At 33.5% G+C, this 13,455-nt stretch overlaps 1 protein-coding gene across 2 annotated transcripts in view; it reads right to left on the bottom strand.

Annotated features, from left to right (window-relative positions):
- Positions 1-13,455, bottom strand: part of ANTXR2 (ANTXR cell adhesion molecule 2) — a gene marked incomplete at its 3' end in the record, with an annotated part of 165,644 nt that overhangs the window by 65,213 nt on the left and 86,976 nt on the right. For both annotated transcript variants that reach the window (XM_082652808.1, XM_082652807.1), the window contains exons 13-14: positions 5,680-5,724; positions 4,749-4,841 (exon numbers count right to left, since the gene is read on the bottom strand). In XM_082652808.1, coding sequence (XP_082508934.1) covers positions 4,749-4,841; positions 5,680-5,724 — 138 coding nt within the window. The remainder of the gene's footprint in view (positions 1-4,748; positions 4,842-5,679; positions 5,725-13,455) is intronic.

The following is a 13,455-nucleotide window of genomic DNA, read 5'->3' as shown; positions in this document are numbered from 1 at the left end:
GGTGCAGTAAGTTTCAAATAGGTTTGAATTTTACAAATATATTTTATACAAAGGAGTTAATTTTTCCTTCCAAACTTTCCATCAAGTTTGACTAAGGCAAAAAGTATGATTTAAATTTTAGCCTTTGGAAATAAAATAATTATATATATTTTTCTCAACTTCTTGTAAAGTAGCTCTCAGTCTTTATTTCTTCTATTCATATGGGTATGGTTATTTGACATATCAGTTTTTCATTGAGGAAGACAAATCTGAAAAGACTCTGCTTTGAAGAGAAAAATTCAGGGACACCAGGGAGTTCCACAAATTTGGGAGGATTCCTTTCTCTGAAAAACCTAGACATTGAAAACAAAAAGGTCAAATGATGTTTTCTTTACTTTTCAATGAAAATTGGCTACATTTTAGCCAAATTTTTTCATGTGTGGGCATGTGAAGAAGTTGTGGCCCCTGGAGAAAGGCTTTGTCCAACGAGGAACAGTAGAGAAGTCTAAAAACCAAGAATGTTACCAAAGAAGACAAAGATAAGTGAAGCTCTAAAAAGAATCAGGAAGGGTACACAGTGGTTCACCAGAGTTGAATAATTTCTACAAAGAAAAAATGATTAAATGCTTTTTAAAAGCATTTTAATGACCTGAATTAGTGGGTAGGAATACAGATGATTACTGTTCATAGAAAGATCTATTCATAGCTTTTTGATAAGGCTTACTTAGATGTTTTTACCTTTTTTTTTACTACAATTTTAGAGTAGGTTTTCAATTTCAAGTGGACTCTGTTGAGTCATTAAAATGTATCTGTATATTTCAGTGTTATCAGTGGTACTAGAATGTTCTTTATGAGGTCGTTAAAATTGTTTTAAATATCATTAAACCTTTAGAACTAGATAGTTGGCTTTTTTTCCAGAGAAATGACCTTCTCTTTCAAATCACAGTGTCTTCACCTAGATAAGGTAAAACTTTAAAAATCTTTAGATATATCTAAATTGAACTAAGAAACTCTAAAACCAGGACACATCTCCTGCAGTTGTAAAGTCTCAATTTTAAGGGAAAAAATAAAAAACAAATGAAGATACATAGTCAAATAAACATATGAGTATCGTAACAGAGAGAAGTAATTCAGAGTAGAAACATAAGTAGGTAAAATTTAGATCCATTCAGAAATGATGGATTTTTGACTTAGATTTTAACTAACCCAGCCTTCACAGCTGATATTCTAGAGGTAATGGTACTCATATTCTTCCTCCAAGTATCATTGTACCATTCTCAGATAAAGAACACGAAGACAGTTGAACTAGAGTTCTGACCCAACATTGCATTTCTAAACATATGATACATAGTTGCTGAGGTATAAAGGAAATGCATTAAATAAATCCATTGTGTTAGTTCATGAAGTAGCTGTTTTATCATTATTATCACCATCACCACAGATAATACAACAATCAATTCTCACTCAATCTCACTCAAACTAGGAAACACTTTATATAGAGTTTTCCTAAAACTCTTAAAAGCAAATAAATATATATATACACTTATATGTATAAATTTTAATATTTTAGTTTGACCACATTGAGATAGTCAAAAAGGATAAAAGAATAACAAGAATGGATTGCTAAAGGCAGCCTTAACAGAATTAATATATCTGACTTTTTACTATTTAAAAAAAAGTGCAAGCTTGATAGCTAAATTCTTCCTATTCTACTTGGCTTTCATGATAAACAATGAAATTCCATAATTTCCACAGCATATTTGGAGGTTGTATCATAAAGGAGCAATTTCAGAATTGAGAAAAGAAACAAAAACAGTTTCACGCGGAACTGGCAGAAACACACATTTGAAGCCATTAGGTATTGTGGATCAGTTGTGCTAACAGCTGTTATTAACATCAGCTCAGTTCCAGCTTTCTGCAAACTGCGATTATAATAGTGTTTAAATATTTAGGAGGAAGAAAAAATTTCTAGGTAAAATCCCTATACTGGCTTAAAATAACATTGAGTTATGAAGATTTATTCTTTAATTCAGATGTGCTCATAATTTCTATAATTCCTTTCATTTTCCCCAGTTTAAACTGAGGAATTTTTTTAAGGAAAATACTTTTCAGGTTTGAATAGGCATTGTTTTAAAACAAGTTATGTTTTCTATTTTTCCTCTCCAAGTTTAAATTAGTTGATGTTTGAAAAAGTCTAAAGGCACTAAATTCTTAGTTTATTTTTTCTTTGTTGTTTTTGGCCTCACTGTGTGGCATATGGGATCCTAGTTCCCCAACCAGGGATTGAACCTGTGCCCCTTGTGGTGGAAACATGAAGTCTTAATCACTGTACTGCCAGGGAAGTCCCTCAGTTTATTTTTTATTGTGTATTTTTACATACTGTGTTTCCCCTTTGTGAAGCCCACATTTACTTCCTCATTTTTTTCTTCATTCTCATTTCCATTTCGTTGATGGAGTACTACATAAAACATAGCCAAAATTATCCATGGCTAAAATGAACTCTGATTTATTAAAAGTGAGTGAGTCCTTCTCATAAATTTTCTTCAGCTAAAAAGCTAGGGCAATATAACTTCACATTAATTAACAGTCAATAAGTAAAACACAAATAAATAAATTTCAATTAAATTTGAATTAAATTAAATTAAATTTTACATTTTAAGTAAAAGAGTCAATAACTCTTAAAACATGAAATGTGAGTTACTCAAGAACGTCCATGGGCCCTTGGCTTTCTTGACCATATTCCAATAATATGCCTTTTAACTCAGAACCCATTCAGTAGCTCATGCATAAACTTTTCTTTTCTGTAGAAAGAGATCTTAATCTTTGGAACATGGAATATTGGAGTAACAAAAACCTGCCACAATTCCTCGTGTTTTTAGCAAGAACTAATATATCTGAATCTCATTGTCATGTGGTATTTTATATGTGTGGATTTCAAAATGGAATTAAGTTTATTATTCTGAATATAAATTAGTACATGCTCACTGTCAAATAAGTTGGGAACAAACAGGGAAATATATAACACAAATTGAAAATCACTCCATTCAGAGAAAGCTACTAACATGTTGTGCTATTTCCTGTCAAACTCTTTTCCCCCTGCATACATCTTTTTATACACACATTTTGGAACGAGACTAAATAAACTAAAAATAAGCTATGACAGATCATATTTGGATATTCATATGTAATGATTTTATTTACAATTGTATTTTTTAATACGTAGGGACATCCAGTCCACACTCTCCCCAACCTCTCCAATCCTAGAATGACACAACAAAGGCAAATGAAAGGAAAATGACCTTCCTTCCATGTCAAGAGCTAGCCTCACCATGTTCTCTTGTACTGCTTGATATTCCCAATTACCCACCTGCAAACACAGAAGCAATATTTTCTCCAAAAGACAAATGTAGTAAGTTCTAGCACCTGCCTTTTTCATGGCTTATTGGCAATGAGGTACCTGTCTCAGAAGATATCAGCAATAAAGTGGCAAGCTCTTAGGAAAATGTGCATTATTTTAAGATCTAATGTGGTCAAGAAAATGAGAATCACTATCAGATAACCACTTTAGTAATGACAGTCATTTAAGTAAGTCTGGGCTTCTTTTGAAGAGTACTGAAATTTATGTTGAAAATGGGAAATTCTCCTTGGGAATCTGAATTTTATTTAAATGTATAAAAAGAGAAAATTGTGGGACTTCCCTGGTGGTCCAGAGGTTAAGACTCCACGCTTCCACTGCAGGGGGCACGGGTTTGATCCCTGGCCGGGGAACTAAGATCCTGCATGTCACGTGGCACAACAAAAAAATTTTAAAAAAAAAAAAGAAAGAAAAGAAAATTGCAACAGTTGTGAGGTTGTTAATTAGCTTATTGATTTTTGCTGGCAGTAATGGGACAAAGCAGATATGACAGTAGGAGACGTGCAATGATTGCAAAACACTTAAAAATTCTTTCTTATTGAGAAATAAAATTAAAGAATAACTAATAAGAAAGAAATGCCAGGATCTGTGTTTAATAATAATGTCACCATATCAATGAGAAAATTCTTCCAATTTCTCCTTCGGGTGGGATGTTGGCCTATCTATACTGTTGTTAAGGGCTCAGTGCTGACAGTGCCTGCTTATTATTAATTAATCCATCACTTTGAAAAATACTTCTGTGGTGATAAGAAGACCTCATTTCATCTTCAAGATATAATATTTAAGTTCAATTTTAGTCCACATGTTTTGCCAGTCTAAAAATTTAATAGTCTATAAATGATATTTAATATTAATTATGATTATTCATAAGTGGTAACTAAAACCTGTAAAAAAAAAAGCCTTAAATGTACTTCCTCTGCATTTGTGATAGGGTCTTATCCATGATATTGAATATTTTAATATTTTTCTCCTCAAATAGTACTTAACTATTGGATCTTTTCAAAGACAAGCATTGTTGCAACTTTAAGTATCTGGCTTCTTCAAAGTTCATGTTCTCCGTAGGAATTTTTTCCAAAATAGTAAAAAAAAAACCCCTAATTTTGTTTTGCCCTTTAGAATTCAGAAATCTTATCAATGTAGTTCTTTGACTAATGAAGTCAGTTCTTCTTGAATAGTTTTGAAATGGCTAGGATTATTCCATAGAAAAAAAATTTGTCCAAAAAAGACCTAGTGTTAAGTAAAAATGGATGATATTAGGATACTGAGTTGTGAAAAGTACAGTTTCCACAGCTTGATAGTTCTAAAACTACATATTCCACATTAGCAGCTTCTAATTTTTTTTCAAGATACCAACCTCCATTCTTTTAATTCCTCCAACCCCTCGACCACCATAATAAGAAGCATCCACGGTTGGCCATTTCTTGGTAGGCAGAGGTTCTTCTTCCTCCTATGTGGATACAAGTTTTTAAAACTGAGTTTAATTAATTTCTTAAAATATTGCTTAGTCAGAACCAACTCACATTTAAATATTTTTCTGAATAATGACACTGATATGGACAAAATATAGTAAAAATTACATATAGCACATGTGGATGTACTTATGCTTATGTGCATAAATTTCAAGTGAGGCTCTACAGAATATGAGGACTCCTTCCATTCCACAATTTGAGGAATCTACCTTATTTCACTAGGCTACCAGAAGTTGCTCCTTAACTATGAGCATCATTTGGTTTTTCCAGATTTATTCATCACTTCATAGTTAAGAAGATAAAACATTAAAATTAGGACCGCATTTAGATGATAATTTAAAGCCTCAATGTATGTGTAAATTTAAACTCTGCGAAATTTGTACTGAAAAGATAGGTAGTTAAGAAGCTTTGAAAATGCACACTATATTTTCTGTTGCTAACACAATTTTGGCTAACAGAGTAATGTAAAAGTAATAATCATTTTGAAGAAAGTAATACTATCTTTAAGCTGCCAGCTTGGATCTTCCAACTTTTTGTAAATAAGACAAGTGACAGCAGAACTATTGATATATTGCTATAAAAAGTAAATTAAATCTCTATGTACTATTTATCCTGATGGCTAGTCTACGTTTATCAATGTGTGAAAGCCCCGTTCCTCTAGCACATGAAAGAAATCATGAGAAGACAAAATATAATTGATTTTCATAATTTCAAAAGTCAATACATAGGTATCACAGTTATCTAATAACAATGTAATCGATCAAATTAGGGATAATATCTAAATACACCCACATCACTTATTAGGCACTCATTTACCTCTTTTGGTGCAGAGGGTGGTGGTGGAGGAGGATCCTTGATAACCTGTACCAAAAAAAATAAAACCAAAAAAAACAATCAAATGCAGAAACTTCAGTGGCACAAGGAAGAGACAGAAAGGATGTATAAAAATAATTAGATTAGTAAAATACTGTGGTGGCACCAAAGATGTCCCCGATGAAGCTAGCCTCCCAAAACATATGCCTCCCTTTTGAATCTGGGCTTGTTTGTAACTAGCTTTGGACTAACTAGCAACTACTAGGTTTTCTTTGACTAACTAGCTAGCTAACTAGCACATTCATTCATTTTATCTTTATGATACAGATATAGCTTCAGTTTTCAGGTAAATAACAAGAGCAAAAATTGTCAAATACCTTGCACTAAGTGGCTCTTCTAATGCAAACATTTTTCACTAGATTACAGTATGTCCACTCAAATGGAGTAGGAATTTACAGTCTTCCTGCTATGATTCACTGACTTTTTCACAAATTGACAATACAAAGTTAGCTTGCTTTGGATGAGATAATAGAGAAATTAACATACTCTCTTTCCCCACCTTTTAACCTAGAAACAAATCAACCTCTTAGCCAAGAGTCCTTTCCTGTGAATCGTTACTCAATATATTATTTCATGAAATTTGATGTGGTTAATTCTTTATGTGAGAGGAATACAGACTGAGATCAAATTTAAATGACCTTTACTGGTACTGGGGTATCTGGACTTTCATACCATCATGATAGAAAATTACTGACCAAGGGCCAGTAGTGTCTGATAATTCGAGTACACATCCAAGTCTCTATACTAAGAAGAAAAACTGTTTGAAAATATAACTGCCTCACTTCATCTAAAGTCAAATGTTTCAATTATCTCATTAAAGTTTTAAAATTTTAAAACAATAGTAGCTCTGAAAATGAATATCATCAAAGAATTATTACTACTGTTCAGGTATATTCCTATTATCATGAATATGTTTTTTAAAGACTGCATATATTTTAAAGATATATACTGAAACATTTCCAGATTAAATGATATAATTCTGATATTTTCATCAAAATAATTTGGGGTGGGGAAGTAAAGAGGTTATATATGAAATAAATTTAGCCATAAATTGAGAATCATTGAAACTAAGTAGACATGGGAGATTCATTATTTCACTCTTTCTTTTTTTATATGTTTGAAATTTTTCATAATGAAAGTTTTTTGTTGTTGTTACTGATAATGTTTAGTGAATTGACTCATAATTTTCTTCATATATATTACTTTCATCCTCAAATTTTAGTTTAGATCTAAATCTCAGGAAAAAATGCAAACAGTAACTACAATTACATAGATATAACTGGACAGTAATTTAATCTGAATGAATCTTGAACTAGCTCATTGTAGCATTCAAACTTTTGAATGCTACAAGAAATGCTGTTATTTCTATTTAACCCTTCTGTTTAATTCAATTTTGTCTTATCAATAAACATAAAATCCCAGTTCTTTTTACTAATATTGAAGGATAGAAATCTGTGAAGTTTTACATTTAGCCCAGAAACAAATGCCAGGAGAGGATAAAGATTTAAAATAATACTGTGGGAAAATAAAATAAAGGTTATCAAGCTACAGGTGCATTTCCTTTATAAAAAGGAAGCACTCATATTATCAACCTGCACGTCCAATATCAATCAATGAAAACCAGATCTATCAATATTTCACAGTCAACAGGGTCAAAACCAACCTAATAAGCTTCATTTAAGAGCCAACTCTTCTTCCTATCTTCCTTGTTTCTTTCAAGTAAATCACTCTTTCCTTAAAGTTGCAGCCTTAAAATTTTCTCATAATCTATAATTTATTCTCACTTCTAAATGACTTCACCAAATCATTTACCATGTTCAAAAGATTCTTTGAAATATTCTTCTCTCTCTCTCCCTCTTCCTGTTCTATCTTTTCCTCTTTTCTTCCTCCCCACCACGAATTCCCCCAATCCTCCCAAAGCAGATCAGGTTACCTTAATATGTACAGATGCCTATTTGTTCTCCCCTAGCACTGGTCACAATTGATAATTTTCTCTAACTCCAAAACACTGTAACTTCTAAGAGGGTGGATTTTATGTCTGCTTTGTTCCTCACTGTATTCCCAGTACTTAGTAGAGTGTCTAGCACAAAGGAAGCAAAGAAAGGAAGTTAGGAAGAGAGAAAAGGGAAGAAAGTGGGAAAGAGAAAAAAAAGGTAGAGGAACGGTTAAAGGGAGAGGAGGAGGAAGGAAGGAAGATCACGGGAAGAAGGAAGGATTCTTTGCATTCCATTCCTACTATCACTACCTAAAATCATGAACTCAAGATCTCTGGACCTTAAAAATATCTAGTACAATATTTTTCAACTTCTCCAATACACATCCAACCAAAACTTCATTTTTCTGAAAAATTCCCACCTAGCTGTAGTCCAACTATGTTTGAATTCCTGCAATAAAAAGAAATTCACAACTTCACAAAGCAATTTATTCCATTGGCAAGGAACTCACATCTTTTGAAAAATTTTCCCCCCAAAGAAGCCAAAGTCTCCTTCTCCGTAGTTTCCACACTTTAGTCCTGATCCTAGAGTGTGGAAACACATGCATACACACAACTATTTTTAATTCCAGAAAAGAGCAGTTCCTATTTTTGAATACTTGGATAATAACCATATATCTATTGAACTTACACATCTGGAAGCGAAACATCACAACCGTTTTTTGCGTAACGGTCTGAGTTATTGGGTCATTTTGGTCAGTTTCTTTAGTATATATTCACTTGAACAATATCTCAAAATGTGGTTTCCAGAACCGATAAATAACATTTTAAGTGTGGCCGATCCATTATAATTAAATGCATGGTGCTCAGGCAAAACAGATGCACCCGAGCAATCCTCACTTTGATTCTATGCATTTTAACTAATAACATATTGATAACATTGATTGATAGTCTATAATTGCCATAGCTTTATTTTGACATCAATGTCTACGTGCTTTATTTGTAGCTAAATTAGACCTCTAGCTTGTTCCTCTATCTCTAACTCATCCTTCATTCTAACCTATGTAGCCAGGTCACTATTTTTCTAATAGAAGCTCAATTGATGGTTTCTCTAGTCAAAATGGATCAAAGGTTCCAGTGGCCACAACTGAACTTGAGGAATTACTGAATTTTGGGAAGAAGCTTACCACTCAGTTTTACAAACTAACATAAAGTGCTCTCCAGAGTTCTCTCACTAGAAAAAGCCCAAGGTACATCCTTCATTCCACTAAGTCTGAGTATAATGTACTCGAACTCATTTTGATTTCCTTGTGAGGATTTCAAATTTACTCTACTTATTACGTGTACATCTTGTACTGATATATAAATTTCTGAGGACTTAAATAGTATTCCTAACCCTGTTCTATGTTATATCTCCTAAGAATTACAGAAATCCCCCTCCATAACACTTCCTTTTTCATGTCATATTTATCATGCTGATTATCCTGCACAGCATCAATTTTTAGCATTAATATGGGTAAACTGAGTCTCAATTTAAAATCCTCATATGACCACTGGTGACAAACTCACAGCAGGATAATGAGAGGCATCTTTGCCTTCTTTATCAGAGACTCTTTATCTGTTATCATAAGCCACAACCTGGAAAATGCAAACTCCTTTTTCAGTACATCTACATGAGCCACCTCTTGAATTGTCATTGGTCAAATGCCTCAGCACGGTGTAGTTCGACCCTAACACCCTATGTACAAACATCCCTGCATGTGTACCTCTAACTCCAGGCTGACTGAAGATCCCTTTGCTACCCCCCAAAAAATGACCATTTCCATATTAAGTCCCATCCAGCCGTTACAGAGTAGTCTATCAACTTTCTATCGCTTTATCTAGAAGCTTTAAAACTTCAAACAAGACACGTGCTGCACAGTTGAACAATTCATGCTTCATCAGTTTGGGTTTGTATGTTTATTTTGGAATTTTTCAATTACCCCTCAAAACTGTAGATTTCTTAGGGGCAATATCATTTCTCCCTCTTTGAAAATATCACAGCACCTAATAAAGTGCTCTGCAAACAACAGATACTAAAAATATGATTGAAAGTGAGCTGAAGAAACTAGCTGAGAATGTTCGCAAAGGCTCATAGCCAACCTCTAAATTTATAAGAAAAATACAGAGGGAAAAAAAAGATATAAATGATAACCAATAGAGAAAGATTTCCATGAAACTAAAATATTGCTAGTTCCAAAGAAAATGAAGTATCAAATTTCTCTTTCAACCAGTAAAGTCAGAGAGCTAATGAACTCAAAGACAGATGGGAAAATGTAAGACCATGCTAAGTTTCTTCATCTGGGAAATAAATTTAATTCACTGTAGGTCCTTTCCAAAATGAAAACTCTAATAGAATGATAAAACAAAATACATATCACAATATTTCCACCAAGTCTTTTTTTCTATGCCTTTACATAATTAAGTAGGCCATATGTCTACATACATTTGTATTCACCTTATTCCAGAAAAGAACTTTAGGGTTTGTTTTTCCAATAATGTGTAATTAATCTTATGTATGACTAAATGCATTACTTATTATAAATTTAAATTGATTTTGAAATCCTGGCAAGTATATTTTCTACATTGTTAACAATGAAAACAAAACCCTTAATACTCTACATAAATCAAATTTTGACCTAGTAAATTAAGAGATACCACCACCACGACAACAAATAATAGCACTTTCAGAAACTGAAGCAGAGCAAAGGCTCATCTGTGTGCCGTTAATACTATCAACAATAACGACATTTATTAGTGCTGCCATATGCCACGCACTCTATATTTCTCTCATTTTCATAATAATCCTATGCAGTTACTATGCTTATTTTAAATACAAGGAGAGGGAGGCCTGAATTCAGTAACTTGTCCAAGGATACACAGAGGGAAAACATTAGAATTAGTATTTAAACTGGTCCATCTTCCTCGAAACTCTGGGTTCAACTTCCTCTGCCACATGACATCCTTTTAAAATAAGGTTTGGATTGCAAAGGGAAAGGGTGCAGGAGAAAAGGCTTAAGATGTGTTGAGAGTTTATTACTTGCTGGGATGCATGCATGGATGGATGGTTAAATAGATGGATGGATAGACAGATAGATAGATGGATAGATGGATACAGATAGACAGATATAGATCAATATTTATGGTAACTGTGTGAGATAGATGTTATCATCTCCATTTTATAGGAACATAACATATTCATTCATATGCCCACCATCATTGCCCTAGAAATGTTGGAAAAGGAAATAAGTTTTGTGTGTGTGTGTGATGTTTCAAAATGCTCCCTCTCTCCATTCTACCACACAGCTTCATAAGTAACAAAGGAGAGTGAAAATAATTTGAAACAATTCAGCCCCAAAGCCAAAAATGGCAAAAGTCTGTGTCCACTGATATTTCTACATTTCAGTAAAATTAGTGCAGGAGAAAAGGAAACCTGACTGTTGGTCCAAATACATTAAAAATAACAGTCATGAGAATCCCATTCTTGTATTAAATAGTGCAAGAACACATTCATCTTTGAAAAGGATGTATTCATAAGCACCATATTTTATGAGAATTTGCAGATTTTAAAAGGCATAATATTGCCTAGTTGCCAGGATTTTTTCCACTTAGCATCCTTCAGCTCGGTATTGAAGATTCTGGAAAACACTTTCACCACTTTGTGAACCATATGCAGACTTTGATTCTTCTCCAAGTTTTTTTTTCGTTTGTTATTATCATCATCAGGGAGGATTACATCTCATCTACTTAGCTGTTAGAATGAAGATTTCAGTTTGGAGGAGAGCCGATTTCTTAAATAAAAAAAAAAGTTAGCTGCTTCAGGCAACAGTCCTTTTGATCTGCTCATTAACACTTTTCAAATGTTCGAGTGATGTGGGCATTCTTTGAGCTAGAAAATGTCAGTACAGGAGCCTGCAGCCAGCTTGATGCAATCATATGTTCCAATATTCAGAAAAGAGTGAAAAGAACTGTCAACAGTGAACTGCCTTGGATTAAAAAAAAAAAAAGATACTGTATAACGACTGTAGATCAAGTAGTATTTCAGAACCAGTTCTTGCCAGTGACAGAAACAAATGCCCAATTTATCAGCAATGTCATCTAAGCGCCTAAGAGCCCACAGACTTAGACAAATCATTCTTAGTGTTTACAAAAACTTGTTTAAAATATATGTAGGATTTCCTTTCATCCTTCCCTTTCTTTTTGATAAAATCAGAGAGCAAGTGTAGTGCTTTTCCTCTCATGAATACAAAATTCTCTGACATAAATATTTGGGAAGCCCTTTTCTGAATCCCACAAAGTTAGGTGCTTTCAACATCCAGACCAAGATATAGTCGAGGTTATCTCACCTCCCTTTCCTTTCCTCCTTGACAGACTCATCAATGTTCAAAGAGTCTGCTTTGAACAAATAAATAGCTACTTGGAAGTCTGGACAATAAATATAATTTTAAAGGTCAAATGAGGACTAGGGAGAACAGTGTGAGTTAAGTAAAGTGCTGCTGTCAAAGCAAATAAACTAAGACCAGCAAGGGTTTGATACCTTGTTTTGTAAATGATGCTCTGTTGGAAAACATCACCATGGAAGCAATAAGTACTAACAACACACTCTATTTCAAGGAGGCAACCAAACATAAATCATTTTAATTAATGGTGTAACGAAGGCATATTAAAAATTTAAATTACTTCTGTTTTATTGTGCATTCTAAAAAAAAATCAGGCTGCTCTCAAAGTAACTCAATAAAGGCACCAACAGCCCTCCTCAACAATAAAAAACAAGTGCAATGTAGAAGCATTATTACTATTTGGAAGGAACAGCACAGCTGTTGCTGGCTAAGAAAATGATTCCATAGAGCTCCAGTCAGATATATCCTCATCACGAAAGCTCAACTTACTTATAAGAAAATTGGGCTTTAAAAAGATAACTTTTTAAATGTTTTTTTAAAATTAAGATTTATGAGATCTTTCTGTAATGTCTTAAATGCACTAAGGAAAAATGAGCTTGCAATTTTCCCTTGCAGATGGAGAACTTTGGCCAAGGACACTAGATCAAAGTGAACATTTATCATTTCCAGCATATTTAGACATTTATTTGCAGCTGGATAACATACTCTAATTGACAACACTCCAGAAAGCCTTTGTTTCCCACGTCATTAGCCTTACATCTGTAATTCTGGAGAATGTCTGGTTACTCCAAATGATGCAACTATAGGACTGTCAGTTCTGCCATCCTGATAGTAAAACAGATCTGCCATAAACTCAACATACATTCTAAGCTAACAATGATGAAAAGAGCTGTATTTTCTGATATCTCACTCATGATTCAGTACATTATTTTTTTAACCGTTCTTACCCCCTTTTTTAATTTAAGAGAAAAGGAAGGATGCTGCTGATGTTTGTTATAGAGAAGCGGTTAAAGGATGGATGTGAGGATACTCAATGAGCAGGATACAGACTCGTAAACAGACGGTGAGAAATAACTTCACACAAAAATGAAAACTTTCCCCCTTATGGAATAGTTTGCAAACTCAACATACTCTGTAATTCACTAATGGTAGCACCTAAAATTCCAGCTTTGCATAAGGGTTCTATTATTATTATCATCAGATAAAGTTCTCCAAATATCACTGGTTTAGATCCTATTTGTCATGGAAAACCTAGGTACACAGAGGACACAATTCTGCAACATTTAAAATGATATCATCTCTCTCCTTTATCCTTGAAATTACTCATTAAAATGAACTGAAAGATTG

The sequence above is a fragment of the Grampus griseus genome, assembly GCF_964374135.1.
Source record: "Grampus griseus genome assembly, chromosome: 4".
NCBI lineage: Eukaryota > Metazoa > Chordata > Mammalia > Artiodactyla > Delphinidae > Grampus > Grampus griseus.
This window is presented reverse-complemented; position numbering and strand designations above follow the sequence as displayed.